The 16608-nt window shown below is 49.3% G+C and overlaps 1 protein-coding gene across 1 annotated transcript in view; it reads right to left on the bottom strand.

Moving 5' to 3' along the window:
• Slit1 (slit guidance ligand 1) overlaps positions 1–16608 on the bottom strand; it is a 148855-nt gene that overhangs the window by 120868 nt on the left and 11379 nt on the right. The window contains exons 2-4 of the mRNA XM_036169354.1: positions 13743–13814; positions 10797–10868; positions 5590–5661 (exon numbers count right to left, since the gene is read on the bottom strand). Coding sequence (XP_036025247.1) covers positions 5590–5661; positions 10797–10868; positions 13743–13814 — 216 coding nt within the window. The remainder of the gene's footprint in view (positions 1–5589; positions 5662–10796; positions 10869–13742; positions 13815–16608) is intronic.

Genomic DNA, 16608 nt, shown 5'->3' on the forward strand with positions numbered 1-16608 from the left:
ACCTGAGCCCTGTGACAGTCCATGAAAATGGCATTTCCACATCCTCTGAGGATTGAGTGGCAAGTGAAAAGTTGGTCCCAAACCCAGGTAACCTGCCACCAGGGTGCAGCTGCTCCCACAGGAGACTCAGATGCAGCAGCTGGTGCCTGCCCTCCACTCTTCCTACCTGCTGAAGTCTGAGAGCCAGAGAGCTCTCAGAGAGCTTCTATAGTGGACTGTCACCTCCCAGACAGGTAGACATGCGAGTTGGAGCCACACAGCTCTCTAACCAAGTTTGACCAACCCTGCAGGCCTGCAGGAGGTCCACAAAGAACTTTGGAATGAATGAGTGGGCAGAAACATACGGAGGAAGAGGTGGGGTCAAGGATAGATAGGAGCTGGGGGACAGAGGGAATCTAGAAGGGTCCATGTGGTTGGCTGGTGTAGATAAATGGCAGGTGCTAATGGGTGGGTGTGATAAGATGAACCTTAGCTAAAGACAGAGCAGGTTCAAATTTGAATCAGCCCTAGGACATGTCACAAACCCTCTGAGCGTGCATACTTTCATCCATAAAAGGGGGGCATGCTGACCTCACACGGACGTTCTACTGCTGAAATTGGATTGTGTCGCTAGGCTGGGCCAGCATAACCCAGCACTGAGCAGCCCTTCCATGCTCTTTGATCATCGCTATTGTGGCCGTGGTTCTTGTCCTCTCCAGATGGAGACGGCGAAAGGCTGCAGCTCACTTCTGCAGGGACTGAGTCACGTGACAAGGTGAGGGCTTTCTTCTGCAGGGGAGCTAGGGAGCTGTGGAGACTTCAATAAATGAAGAACGTACCATGCAATCATGAAGATCTCCAGCACCCATTTCAGTCCTGGGCATGTGCAGCGGCCCACCTATAAACCCTTGGGAGGCAGAAACAGGAGATCCCTAGAGCAAGCTGCCCAGCTAGACCAACCAGAGCCAACTGATGAGCTCCAGGTTCAGCAAGATACTCTGCCTAAATACAAAAGATGAAAAAGAATTGAGGAAGATGCTCAGTATTGACTTCTGGCCTCCCCACGTGTGCACATGTACCTACACACAAATGTGCACCCCAACACATGAGCACACATTCACATACACACAAGCTACACACACACATGCAAAAAATAATAATAATAAAATAAAGAGGGAAGAGCCCAGTTAGAGCTTCAGGCCCCCTTGGTTGGAGAATAAAGACTTTATCTATAATTTGAGGGCTCCAAGAGCTGAGACCTGAGCAGTGTTCCCTACTTGCTCTCTGCTGGCTTCCCTTCCAGGACTGTTCCAAGCCAAACTTCAGCCCTTCTGCTGGCCTCAGACCAGCCTCCCTCCACAGCCTTTCTGGGTGGTTCTGCAGGGGAACAACTGAGTGAAACAAAAGCTGAGGACATTTCCCTTCATGGTAAAGGGATGACTGTAGAAGTAACTGTCTTGTTAAATAAGAAACACAGAGCCAATTGCAGAGTTAAAAGCCAAGAGGTCAGAGCAATAACTGAGAGCTGAAAACCTTACCCTTCACTGCTGCCCTGTCTTTCCTCTCCACAGAGAGCTACTTCCTGTGTCCTGTCTTTTATACAGACTTTCTGTTCTGTCTTCTCATTGGTTGTAAACCCAGCCACATGACCTCCTCATCACTGCCTGGCTGTACAGACCTCCAGTTCTTCTAAGGTTGGTATTGAGATTAAAGGTGTGTGTCGCCATGCTGGCTGCATCCTTGAACACACAGAAATCCGCCTAGCTCTGCCTCCCAAGTGCTGGGACTAAAGGCATGCACCACCACCACCACCCAGCTTTTGCTATGGCTTGCTCTGACCCCAAGGCAACTTTATTAATATGCAAATAAAATCACATTTCAGTACAAATAAAATATCACCACAAATGACTCTGAGCTAAGGATAGGAACTCTACACCAGTCTCCGGAGAGGAGAGGGAAGCCGGTACTGATGCAATGCTTGTGTGGGGTCAGTCACTCTGAGGCTGCAAGTGTGGGAAGCCGGGTTTTCCCCTCCAGAGCAGTCCCAGCATGGATGCCTCATATTTCCCGACACCTGCCACGTGCCACAGCGTTAATTCCGAGGCACAAAAGTTTTCATCTCTCTTCAACTTCACAGCAGCTCTGGGAGGTCGACATTATTTTGGCCCCACAAAAGAGCAGCTGGCTCCACAGGGCTAAAGGAAACCACACCATATCTCTGGCGCCAGCTGTTGGTTTGTGGTTTTATGGCACTGGGCCTGGAACCTACGGCCTTCTCGTGCGCTAGGCAAGCAATCTACCACAGCGCTGCCTCCCCAGCCTACCAGCACTTGTTTTAACTCAGACACAGGGGCTTTCCATTACTGTTCAAAGCTGGCAGGTCTCTTACCAGAAATACAATACATCCTTCTTAAAGAACATCTGGGAAACACAAAAGAAAAAATTACCCACCGTCAGTCCTGCTGGAATTCTGCAGTCATTTTCCATGCATTATTTAGAGTAATTCAGAGATCAATACAGCTCTGGCTTTTGATATCACAAACATCTGCATTATTTGACATCTCCCATGAAGGCCATTTCTGATGAATGCTTAAGTATTCCATCAAGCAGATATGCTGGAATTTGCCTAACCACTTCCCTGATGTGGGACATTAAGGTTATTTCATGCTTTCTTCAATATTCTAAATATTGCTGCAGTGTGCATACTTATACCGGGGTTTTATCTCCTTGGGGTGGATTCCCAATGGTTAGATTTCCAGGTCCTTGTTTAAGCCCATTTTCGGGCTCATTAACGGACCCTCAGAGTCCCAGTGCCTAATTCTAGCCCTTATATCCAACTGCTCTGTGATCCAAGACCAAGCCCCTCTTTGGGACATCCATTGTGCGTTTGGAAAGAATGGGACTGCCAGTATAGAACGAATGGTAGACAGATTTAACTTCTGGAAGCTGCAGACGAGATCAAGCAAACCAGGGACTGTGCCACCTGCACACCCTGGCCGCACCCTTCCCCAGCACATTTGGTCTCTCCAGAGTCCGCTGCCATGCTGCTTAGCAGAGCATCTGCATGAAAGCCTGTCATTTCCTCCAGATGGAAAGGCTTAGTAACAGATCCCTCCAAAGCAAAGGGAAAGTCGACCGAGGGACCAGCAACAAGGCACTGGCCTAGGCATGCCTTCTTAATGTCACGGTCCTGTTGCTGAGGATGCAGCTTCAGAATTACCACTGCATCAGCAGATCCCACGAGCCCCAGCTATCATGTGGCCTAAAATGGGCTCATCAGATTTCTGCTCCCAAAACTCTAGAGTTAGGATCTAAGACCCTACAGAGATCAGATCTATGTGGTTACAAGACGTAGGAGGAGGGCCAAGACTGTGGCTAATGCAAATGGTCAGTGTAGTGATGTCATTGTTGCAAAGGAGCCCAGGACAGTGGTGCAGGGAAGAGCAAGACAACAATCCAGAAAGAACTAGAAACATCCTCACATTTCAGTTGCTGTGAGGAGTAGCTGTACCTTAGTCCCTGTCCTGGGGAGCCTAGGAACTTAATGACCGTGACTTACAATATCCACCACACCTTCACCCCACCAGTCCTCAGGATAGCATGCCTGAGAGCTTTCAAGCCAGAACAACTGGAGACTCAGTAGGGAAGTTTTGGAAGGCAAATAAATATTCAGGTCAACAGAACAGGATAGGGATGAAGCAAAGAGTAGCAACAAGTAAACCTTTGGACAAGCCTCCCCCACAGTGTCTGGGTGAGGCCAGACGCCAGGAGCAAAGGCTCAAAAACAAAACTTTGCTCAGCAGCCTCCTACAGAAGGTGCCTTTTTCAAGATGGCTGGTGTTGGAGGGGCACAGGATGCACATGCCTCTGTCATAATGCTGAGTCTTTGGCTGACATCAGTGGGACATGCTACACATGCATTCTCTGCTGAGTCCTTCTGGCTTGTGTGCCATGCTTACAGAGGAGACTTGGAAACAGGGAGAGGCTGGGGGATAGCTTCGTGTAGAGTGTGTACTCAGCACCCTCTAGACAGAACCCAGGGTTCCATCGCCAGCACCAAAACAAAGAGAGAGAAAGAACGCAAGACAGGAGCTGGGGAAAAGGCCGTCTTCCTTCACCCAGGACCAGCTATGGCCTTACATAAAAATGTCCTCCTGCTAAGTGCAAGGGAGTCAATGCCTGGAAGACAAGGCAGGAAGCATTCAGAAGTCCTGTCTTCAGAACCTGGAAACACACACACACACACACACACACACACACACACACACACACACACGAGACCTTGAGGCCTCTGCTTCCCCCAGCTCCCAGCCCAGGAGAGTGCCAAGAGCAGGTGTCCTCTTCCTCAGGCTCCCCCTCCTTGAGTGGATTTCCAAATGCCAGTTTGGTTATGAAGTCTGGTTACTTAATGTTTGTTAAAATGTGGAAGACCTTTGCTCCCAAATTCCTATTGAAATATGAAACATCAGGACAAAGGGGCTTCATGTCGACTCCAGGGATGTCATTTTGCCTCTCCACCTCATCTCTCCAGCGGGAAAGCTGGGAGACACTGCCTTTCTCACAGTCACTTATGACAGGTGCAGGAGTTTCTTGCAGGGGAATCTGCATTATCAGACACTCATGGGAGACCACCCACAAGCATGGGTGCACACCCCAACTCAGCAGGTAGCTTACAAAGTTCAGGAAGAAATGCTGGCTCCCAGCAAAGTCGCACTGAAAAACCCAGGACCGTGTGACCCTTGAAGTACTGTTTCCCACAGCATCCTCCATCCCAAGCAGAGTCCCCACCCCAGTGTTCTCAAGATTGTTAATAACCACCATGAAGAGAACTCAAAATTCAAAAGAAAAAAAAAAAAACTAGAAAACACACAATAGGACATAGTTGTTCTAAGTAGTTGCAGAAATAAAAATTAAGAAAAACACATTGTTAGAGAGCAAATGGGAGGCTCAAAGTTAAGAGTGTTGTGATATGCAAGCTGGAGGTCCAATGATGAACTCCCCATCATAGAGGTAGCCAAGCTTAGAGCGTAGGCTGGGGGCTGCCCTGGAGATTCCTTAGTAAGTCTCAAAGGCCCATCCAACCCCAGATCCCACTAAACAGAAGAGATGGTAGGACAGCTGAAAAGCATGCAGAATCACAGAGCAACAGTTAGCAGTATCCTTTGTACTTGGAAGAAGTGTGCTGACATCCAATAACGCTATGGCTTTACACCATTGGTAACAAATACACTCACAGAGCACCTACGCTAAAGGTAGACAGAGCTGGAAGCAGAAATAGGTTCAAAGCAGTTTAGTGGAATGAATGTTCAACCCAACACAGGCACGCACAGGCAGGGACAAGGGCGGGACAATGTCCACAGCAGACTGTGGGCACCGTTGCAAACACACCCACCCCTGTGACGCCCTGTCACCAGCAGCAGCATTTACAGCTGGATGAACTAGGACCCTTTCAAACTCTTGCCTGGAGAAGTGCCCCACTTCCTATAGAAAGGTCTGGCCTTCGATGCCCGGAGCCTTTCGTGCCAGTGGGAAGTATGAACCCAAGGTCAGGGCCACAAACTCCATCCCGCACCCCCACAGGGTGGGTATCAACCCATGAGTGTAACTCACAGTCGCGATAGAGCTTGGTTGTTCTGGAACAGTAGTTCAGGCAGCACGTGCAGCTGGTTGCGGTTTAGTCGCCTGGAAAAGGTAACAGGAGAGGTGGGAGTCACCTGAGTGTTCAGGAGATGGCGAGGATGCTCAGAAAGCCCTGCATTCAAAGTCACAAGGACCAGGATCTGAGCCCCAGCAGGACCAGAGCAGAACCCCCAAGGCATCTTCTCTAAGACGCAGCTTATCTGTGAGTGGCCACTTCCTATCCAGACCAGGAAAGAAAAGCCCTCAACAAACAGCAGAGCGACCTTCCTTCTTTGTTCGTCCCTTTATGATCCATCAAGATCTGATCCCCAGATAAACCCAGCTGTGAGCTGGATCCTTGACCTTATGAAATGTGCGATATGAGGGAGGGTGGCTAAACATCACAGATCTTACTGTTTGGCCCATGCTTGCCTAGGCAGCATCGGTTTCTGTTTATCTGGCTACTTCGGTTTTTCCCTTGTTTTCATTTCTTATTTTATTGTTTCCTCTGGTTCTTTTTTTTTTTTCAAACTGAAAATAACCACTGTTATTATTATTAATGAAAATGAATGCTTTCGGTGAGCATGGAAGTGCATGCCTCTAATGCCAGCACTTGGGATGCTGAAGCAGGAAGATCACCATGAGCTACATAATGAGTTCCAGGACAACCTGGGACAGACTGAGACCATATCTCAAAACAGGGGAAAAATTAGATAGATAGATAAATAGATAGATAGATAGATAGATAGATAGACAGATAGATAGACAGACAGATAGATTAAGTAGAGAGTGAGAGAATGTTTGCTTAAAAACAAAAAACAAACAAACAAACAAACAAAAACTCAGGCACTGGGCATGGTGGCGCACAACTTTAATCCCAACACTTCAGAGGCAGAAGCAGGCAAATCTCTAGGAGTTTGAGGCCAGCCAGGGCTACACAGAAAGACCCGGTCTCAAAACAGCAAATAAATATACATATAAAAAAATCAAAGTAGAAAAAAAAAAATCTTCAAATTACAGGAAAAAAGATACTCAAACACTGGTGTGTCCCTTACTGGGCAGTTTTTTCCTTGCCAAGCAGTAGAGATTTTATCTCAGTGCTGAGGGGTAAACCCAGGCCTCATGCATGTGAGGAAAACGCTAGAACACTGAGCTGCACCCAGCCACTCTCTCATTTTTAATGCCTCAGGTATGCTTTCATAGTTTTCAACATTCTAGGGCAGTGGTTCTCAACCTTCCTAATGCTGCGACCCTTTACTACAGTTCCTCGGTTGTGGTGACCCCAACCATAAAATTATGATATGTAGGATGTCTGATACGAGACCCCTGTGAAAGGGTAGTTTGACCCCTTAAAGGGGTCATGACCCATAGGTCGAGAACTGCTGTTCTGGGGGCAGATGGGAGTGGCTGTACACACAGGCAGGAGCCAGAAGTCTGGGTCTGGAAGCTGCCTCATGGAGAGACATCACCAAAAGGACCCAGACCTGCCGTGGGAAGATTTGCTGTTCCATACTTAAGAAGCTAACTCTTTAACACAGAGTCTAGAATGCAGCAAATGATGCTGTCTAACTTTTGAAAAACTATAGCAGATGATGGTATTTAAAAAAAAAAAAAAGAGAGAGAGAGAGTCTCACAACACAGTCTCCAGCAAGAAATCAGCACTGACAGTGAGTTACACAGAGGTCACCCCAGGAGAGCCTTTATAGAAGGAGAGGAGAAGACTGAGCCACACAGCCAACAGGAACTCATCCATAGTTGCCTCCTCCGAGGTTGTCTTTCATCTGATATGTGAGAAAGGCTGTTGTCACCACACTGGGGACCATCATGTGCCAGCACAGGACAGACATCAGATTTACAGCGTTAACCGACTTTAAAGGGCAGGCTCCTAGGGAAACACATCGTTGGCTTAGAACAAAGGGACCACCAGTGGAAACCTTAAAGCAACAGGCACAGACGTCGGGTCCTCCCAATCCCTTATCCCCAGTCCAATAAATTAATCCAGTATTTACACTGCCTGGTAATTGCTAGGTTTAGTTTGTTTTGTTTTCTCCCAAGACTTTCTCATTTTTTTGGCTTCAGTCTTTGAAAACATTCAGAAGGGGGAAGGGAAGGGAAGGAAATTCAATGACTAATTTAAAGTGGAAAACCAAAGGACGCTAACGAGTGAGCCACCGAAGTGAGAGACACATGGGTACCTCAGAATGACAGCAGCTGAGCACTCAGTGTCATTCAGCCTTTCTGAACTCCGGACACCAAGGCAGACGTTCCTAGTCATCGCCCCATAGGACAGAAGCAGAGGGGAAGGTGGGGTTTCTCCTCTCATGTGACAACAATGCTATCACCCAAGCACCCCCAGAGGTAAACGTATAAGACCACTAACTTGCCACATAGCATGGCTCTTCTCAGATGCCCACGATTGGCTTGCTGACTTCATTGAGTTGCCTTCTGGAGAGCTGAGGGAATTTTGATTTATCCAAGCACTCTCTGGGCTGATACAGGCTGCTGAAGCTTGCGTTTCTGCAGCTCTTACCCTGGCTCTCATCCCCAGAGCTGACTCCACAGGCCACGGAGCATGCTCCGTGACCTCTACGCAACAGGTCAGCTCAGGCCTCCGCTCAGGCCTCCGCTCAGGCCTCCGCTCAGGCCTCCTCTCAGACCTCCTGACTACCTGCGCCTCACCCAGCTGCCTCTGCACACACTTTTCCTAACTGCTTGTGAGGACCAGCTCTGTCTGCTCTCAGATTTGTTTATGCCACAGGTACTTAGAATAGAAGCAGGATTACGTGATTCAATCAGTTTCATTCACAAATAAATGAAATGCCACAGGGAAGAGAGTCATCTATATGAAAATTACGTTGGCTGCTTTGGGAAGATCTTAGAAAAAAGGGAAATCTGCTGGGTGAAGGGCTGTTGAATTCAGTAAAAAGATTTAATTCTCAATCCAAATTGCTTCCAAGGTGCTGAAAAAAAAATCTCATCCTACCTTCAAGAAACCCAAACAAACAAACAAAAAACAACACACGGTTTGTGTGTGTGGTTTGGATGAATAAAGCCATACAGAACCCCAGTCACTGTGTCACATACTAAAGGGAATAGAGAAATTCTTGGGGGGTGAGGGGGAGGCTGGGAAAGGGGCCAATAAATGCACATTTCCATTTTAATTGAAAACGCTATGCTCACAGTCTGGGTGTTTTTATTCTGGCTCCCCACTTTCACCAGCTTTCACAAACCAATCCCCAAGGTCTCCCACAAATCAGAGCAGATGGCCACTGCTCGCTGGAGGGGTGCACAGAGCATTCCTGACACCCCCAGGGACAGAAAAACTGTCTGCTATGAAGTGGCTGGTGACCCAGCCCAGAGACCCGGACGGAGCTGAACTCGGACCGAAGGAGCTGAACTCGGACCGAAGGGACGAGGTCTGCAGTGAGTCATGACTGAGAGGAAGCCTCTGCCCAGTCTCAGGTGTGGCAGCAGCAGGGCCATGCCTTATCAAGTCTAGACCCCTCCACCTTCTCATCTCCTCCAGCGCCGCTGGGCAGCACCAAAGGGGGTGTGGAGTGGATTAGATCCAAGCGAGCCGCTCAGGGCCGGGTATTTTATTCTAAGAGTTTTAAAGAAAGCAAACACAGGAGTGAACATCTGGCCGAGTACTGGATGGCTGACTGCTCCGTTTCAGGCTGGGGGTGGGGTAATCTTCTGCAAGAAGATGATGAGGCAAACATGCCCTTTCTCTTTGTTTAATGCTTTGTTTTCTTTGACATAAAAATGAAAGGAGAGAGATTAATTAGGTCCTACTCATTAAGAGTCTAAGCTTTGAAGGCAAACCAGTCTGGTTCTAACCCTCTCTTCTGCATATGTGGCTTAGCCTCTAGGCACCTTGGTCTCTCCTCTGTGGAACACCACTTACAGGAGCCTTATTGCAGGGTTAGATGACACGCTATGGGGCCAAGGGCTTCACCTTGCATCTGGCAGCGGAAAGCACTCAGGATTGGCTGTGATGGTCATAGAAATTCATTGTGAGAAAATTGAGGGAGAAAGAGAAGAAAAGAAACACAAAGAACAAAACTCAAGTATCCATCGCCTCAGCTCTTGGTGTAATTAAGAGCTAATGGTCTCGATGGCTCCTTCCTCTACTATATTCTCTTTATCTCTGTCTCTGTCTCTCTCTGTCTCTCTGTCTCTCTGTCTCTCTCTCTCTCTCTCTCTCTCACTGATTTTATTTATACAAGCATCACTTTCTGCCTAATTCACATTGTGAGCACATACAGTATATTCATTATACAAGTATTTCAGTCTTGACTGTACTTTATCTCCACTCAAATTACTATTTCTAATTTTTGTTAATTTGCAAAGAATATCCAGAAATATGAATTTCTTGCCATTTTTCTAGTCAGTTCTTTTTTTTTGTTTTTGTTTTTGTTTTTTCGAGACAGGGTTTCTCTGTAGCTTTGGTGCCTGTCCTGGACTATCTCTGTAGACCAGGCTGGCCTCGAACTCACGGAGATCCACCTGCCTCTGCCTCCCAAGTGCTGGGATTACAGGTGTGCGCCACCACCACCCAGCCAGTTTCTTAATATAAAAGGAACTTTCTGGTCAAAGAGCATGAACTTTGGGACTCCCCCATCCAACATCTTCATCCAAACTGTTTTGTAGGACCAAGAGGTTGACCACCATAAAGAGAGGAGTGCCCACCCCCACCTTTACCCCACAGGTCCTTTTCCTTTTCATTGTCACCAATGTGAAATGCAGAAAGTTCACCGAGACCCTGTTTCAAAACTGAAAGCCCCACTCTGGAGCAAGCCATGCAAACTCTGAGCACGCCTCTACTTCCTCATGCTGGGCTATGATAGCAAGCCTCAGGTCTGGGGACTCCCCTGGCAGTTCTGCTCAGCACACCAGTGACCTCCTTTAGGAACCCAAAGTCAATGAATGGAAGCCACACCTCAGGAAAGATGGGTGGAAGGAATTCCAGTTGTGTGAATTTTTGCCATCACATGTTCTGAGACTAACAGCCGGGGTGCACTGTGGATGGGGATGGAGGTTGGTTTCCATTTTTCTCTCAATTAGCATCTCACAATGCTCTATCAGACTGGGTGAGGCTGGGACTTGCCCTCCCCAAACCTATGTCCTTTCTACAGACCTGTTGACACCTTCTCTGGCAACCCCAGATCCCTCCCCAGCCTACACCCTATACTCACAGCCGCTCCAACTCTTTCATGTCATCAAAAGCTCCACGTTCCACGGCTCCAATCTGGTTCTCCATCAGCTGCCTAGGAGGCAAAGAGACAGAACAACTATAGGATGCTGAACAAGTGTTCCTGGGAACCCCAATGAGCTTTGCCAGGGCAATGTGGCCTCATGAGGCAGGCCAGAGCCTTTCCCAGGCCCCATGTAGATCCTAACTCCAGCTGAAGTGGTCACAACTTCCCAAATTCCCCCATTCAGGTTCCACAGCAAGCCCTGACTGACAGAGCAGCACAGTACTGGTACTCACAGCTGTGTTTGAAGAAGATGCTGGGCTTCTGGGGTACATGCTGTCCTTTGGCCCAGAGCATGAATCCAAGAGAAAACAGCCAGCATGATGGAGGAAAGCCACACCAACTGGGCAGAGCCCACACACATAAGCAAGAATGCTACAATTGCCAGACAACACCCCCACTGTCTGCACCATATTCTGCCTAGGCCATCTGCTGAAGAAAGGAGTGGGGTGCCCAGGCCAACCAACCACCTGGCTCCATGGGACTCTTCACCCTCCCCACCAACATGCTCTGCTTCAGAGCATCTGACTGGTGGGCAGCATTTTTCACTAAGAGATGGGATGCTGTGTAATCATTTTGGAGATATTGAAACACTTTTTCTCCTGTGTTCTTCCCTCTCCACTCCCAAGCAGATGGGTTGCATGTTCCTGCATGGGGCTTCAGTCAGGGTTGAGGCAGGGCAGTATACTTTTCTCTCTACTAGAGGCCTGTGGGAGGAGTTCCAGGAAGAGAGGAGGACTCCCCAGAATGGGAAGAGCAAAGTTTTAGTCAATGTGGGTCAGTTCTGGAGCAGCAAAGACTCCAGTTACTCATTGCCCCCAACCTCAAAGTGGATAATCCACAAGGTCCCCCACTTACCCCAAAGATCTCCAGAACTGTGAATTGTACAATTCTGAACCCTTGTAGGATCCTGAATGGGAGGTGAGGGACTCTGCATATGTGATGGGGGGGGGGGGGTCCTGCCAGCCAGATGGGGCAGGGCCTCCAAATCTAACTGAGAAGGGAAGGTCAGATGCCTGCATGCCAAGGCTGCCTCTGCTCTGCTCCCCAAGATCAGCAGAGCACAGAGGGATGGAGGTCCAACACGAGCCCCTCAACTCTGCCCTGCCTGCAGGCACTATGGGTGGCCCACTGCTTAACAGGGGTGGGTGTGCCTGCCACTTCCAGGATCTCCACTCTCAGACACCTGAGTACAGTTACACCACCTGTCTTCTGTTCCCCTCGTGACCCTCTTGACCAGGGCCTGCAACCTCACTGAGGAGTCCTTCTGAGGCAGAACACTGGGGATGGTGGGCTGCACTGTGTTCTCTACCCTCCATCTGGAACACTGTATTCCCCATCCTCCATCTGGAACACTGTGTTCCCCATCCTCCATCTGGAACACTGTGTTCCCCACCCCTCCATCTGGAACACTGTGTTCCCCACCCCTCCATCTGGAAGAGTGTTCCAGCCCTCCATCTGGAACACTGTGTTCTCTACCCTCCATCTGGAACACTGTGACTCTACCCTCCATCTGGAACACTGTGTTCTCTACCCTCCATCTGGAACACTGTGACTCTACCCTCCATCTGGAACACTGTGTTCTCTACCCTCCATCTGGAACACTGTGACTCTACCCTCCATCTAGAACACTGTGACTCTACCCTCCATCTGGAACACTGTGACTCTACCCTCCATCTGGAACACTGTGTTCCCCATCCTCCATCTGAAACATTGTGTTCCCCATCCTCCATCTGGAACACTGTGTTCCCCATCCTCCATCTGAAACACTGTGTTCCCCACCCCTCCATCTGGACCACTGTGTTCCCCACCCCTCCATCTGGAAGAGTGTTCCACCCCTCCATCTGGAACACTGTGCTCCCCATCCTCCATCTGGAACACTGTGTTCCCCATCCTCCATCTGGAACACTGTGTTCTCTACCCTCCATCTGGAACACTGTGTTCCCCATCCTCCATCTAAAACACTGTGTTCCCCACCCCTCCATCTGGAACACTGTGTTCCCCCCCCCTGGAAGTGTTCCACCCCTCCATCTGGAACACTGTGTTCTCTACCCTCCATCTGGAACACTGTGACTCTACCCTCCATCTGGAACACTGTGTTCTCTACCCTCCATCTGGAACACTGTGTTCTCTACCCTCCATCTGGAACACTGTGTTCTCTACCCTCCATCTGGAACACTGTGTTCTCTACCCTCCATCTGGAACACTGTGTTCCCCACCCCTCCATCTGGAACACTGTGTTCCCTACCCCTCCATCTGGAACACTGTGTTCCCCACCCCTCCATCTGGAACACTGTGTTCTCTACCGCTCTATCCGATATGTTGACTCCAATACCCTGTATGATGTGTTTGGAGGCAGGGCTGTCAGGGACAGTGGTAAAGTGATGTGGTAATCTGGGTGGGCCCTGATACCCAGAGATTTGTGAGTCTTCTCTGTGTGCTCACAGAGCCAAGCCATGTGAGGTCACAGAAGTGAACAGATGCCTGATTGATCCAGCATCTCAACCTCTAGAACCTGAGCAAAGCCTATCTGTGGTTTAGGTTACCTGTGGTATTCCACCAGAGCAGGCTGACCTAAGCAGAAACATATAGACTCTCCATGTCACCTCCTCTTCCCTCAGCCCCAGAGAGAGAAATGGCCAAGACTGCCCCACCCAAGACCTTCTCCATCCCCCATTCTTTCCAGCCATGAGGAGGCAATAGCCTCTCTGGGTCAGGACGCTCAACATCACTCCCTCCACCCACTCAGGAGGCTCCTGACTCCACAATAGAAGGCCTGAGCTAGCTAGTAACTTTCAAAATGCCATCCAGAACTGTTGTCTAGAGACCCAAGGCTAGGGGTGAGGAGAGAGGCAGACCGTGAGGGGAACAGCAGCCCATACTCACAGCACTCGAAGCTGCTTGAGCCCAGCGAAGTCATTCTTATGGATCCGAGTGATATTGTTGCCATTGAGCTCCCTGGCAGAGAAAGGGGAAAAGGAACTGGTGAAATGAGTGCTCTGTGCCCCTAGGGCTCAGCTCAGACTCCGCTCTACCTGGCTCAGCTCAAGCCCCTCACCCTCCCAGCCAAGAAGTCCAATAGGCCAGTGCCTCTCTGTATCCCACATTCCCGCAGCAGGAACAGTAAACATGGCTTGCTGCTGGGGGCTGCGGAAACCCTCAAACATGACTCCACTCTGGGGACTCGGCCTAGACAGAGCGATAAGCCACAGAGGAGAGAATCTGAAACAGGCCATGGCTGGGGCATTCAGGGGCATCCTTGCCAAACCTCAGAATCTCTACCCATAAAATGAAGGGCACCAACTGTGACAGTCTCATAGGATTCATACCAGCATAAACAGGTAAAGACTGCCCTTGGGGACACTGCAGTATTATCATGGGTGGCAGGAGAAGCAGGGGAGGGTCATGCAGTTCAGGGTCACTGAAGAAGTGAGACTTGAGCTGAGTACCACAAGACAAGAAGGCCTGCATGGAGGAGGCATGGAGCAAGCTCAAGGAAGAGCCCACTGAGTCAGCCCGAGTCTGAGGAGAGGAGAGACAGACTGAGAGTTGGGGGCTGTGGGTTCCAGCAAACACAGTGTCTGAGAAAGCAAGCAGAGAAACAGCAAAGAGCCAGTGAAGGACTCACACGGGAACCCATGAGGCCATTCCTGAGGCAGCTAGCAGCAGGGCATGGCCAAGGAGCCTGATGCCCTATCCATCCCCAGGGGCAAGCTCCTGATGCTGTGGCTTTCCTCCTCACACACCCCCCTGGGTGTCGGTCCTGTCCTCCCTTCCAAGGTCACATCTTCCCTTGGCCCACCGACGGAAACTAGAACAGATCCTGGTCTGCATCCTCATTGGCATGCTGGACACAGACCCCATGTCACAGGCCATGTGGCCCTTTCCCACCCAGCCTCCTAGTGCTGTCTGAGTCTATCCAGCAATTCCCAGAGAACCTGCTCAGCCTCGGGAAGTCAGGCCACTCCAAAGGGCAAGTTAGCAGAAATTTTCAGTACCAGAAAGTTCTTGCACTGCCCGAGCCACCTCAACACACATTCAGATCCGTCCAGCATCTAATCCATCCCTGAGGCAGGAGTCACTGACCTCTCTTCCCCACCACTGTCACCACCACCTGCATGCTCCTCATCAACTTAAATGTCCCACCCCAACACACATGTGTGTAGAATACTATTGTAAGATGTGTTACATTTGTTTTATGCTCTGGAACATTTGTTTAATGATGCAAAGATGTGCTGCATTCTTTTATGTCGCATTTGTTTAACTCTGTGAAGCTGTGTTACTGTACCTGTCTAAAACACCTGATGGTCTAATAAAAAGCCAGATGGTCAATAGTGAGGTAGGAGAAAGGATGGGCAGGACTGGCAGGGAAAGAGAATAAAGAGAAGGAGAAATCTGGGAGGAAGAGAAAAAAGAACAAGAGAATAAGGAGAGGAGAATACTAGGGGCCAGCCACCCAACCACACAGCCACCCAGCCACACAGCCACACAGCCACACAGCCAGCCACACAGCCACACAGCCACACAGCCACACAGCCACACAGCCACACAGCCACACAGCCACACAGCCACACAGCCACCCAACCACACAGCCACCCAGCCACACAGCCACACAGCCACACAGCCACACAGCCACACAGCTAGCCACACAGCCACACAGCCACACAGCCACACAGCCACACAACCACACAGCCACCCAGCCACACAGCCAGCCACACAGCCACACAGCCACACAGCCACCCAGCCACACAGCCACACAGCCAGCCACACAGCCACACAGCCACACAGCCACACAGCCGCCCAGCCACACAGCCGCCCAGCCACACAGCCACACAGCCACACAGCCACACAGCCGCCCAGCCACACAGCCACACAGCCACACAGCCACACAGCCAGCCACACAGCCACACAGCCGCCCAGCCACACAGCCACACAGCCACACAGCCAGCCATGGAGAAAGAGTGAAAGTAAGATATACAGAAGTAAGAAAAGGAAAAAGCCCAGAGACAAAAGATAGATGGGATAATTTAAAGTTAAGAAAACCTGGCAGGAAACAAGCCAAGCTAAGGCCAGGCATTTATAATTTAGAATAAGTCTCGGTATGTGATTTATTTGCGAGCTGGGTGGTGGGTCCCCCAAAAGAGCAAAAACAACCAACTACATTTTGGTGTACCAACGTGAGGCTCAAATATCTCTGGGGCCTGAGAAGCTGAGAAGATGTTTTAAAAAGACTCCTTTAAGAAACCCTGCTGTACAGCAGAGCACCTAAACAGCTTCGTTAATGCTAAATAGAAACAAAAAACTAAGTAAAAAATGTCTGCCACAGAGCAGGGCACCGACATTCCATAGCTGGGCAGTTGAATGAGGTTCTAGGTCAAACAAATCTCCAAACAGGATACAAACTTTAGGCTTGGCTCTCATGAACCTAGAAGTGGGCAGAGCCAGTCAAGAGAGCAGCATGGAGGATCCAGGTGTAGTTTAGCAGTCAAAAGTTTGCTCTTGTGGTCAAAAAAGACTAGGGATACGCAGTAAAGCAGGTTCAGATGGAAAAATCCTCTAAAAAGGTTCCAGTGTGTTTTACAATGTGCATAGGCTTAAGGAAGAAAGAAAGAAAGAGAGAGAGAGAGAGAAAGAATGTTTATAGGCAGTCATAGAAAGAAATGGTTTAACAAATAATAAAATAAAGTCTTTAAAGAGAGAAGTAAAATAATAAAAGAGAAAAAGTCCCATAACAATGTGAAATACACAATGA

This window comes from Onychomys torridus, chromosome 1 (genome assembly GCF_903995425.1).
Source record: "Onychomys torridus chromosome 1, mOncTor1.1, whole genome shotgun sequence".
Classification (NCBI taxonomy): Eukaryota; Metazoa; Chordata; class Mammalia; order Rodentia; family Cricetidae; genus Onychomys; species Onychomys torridus.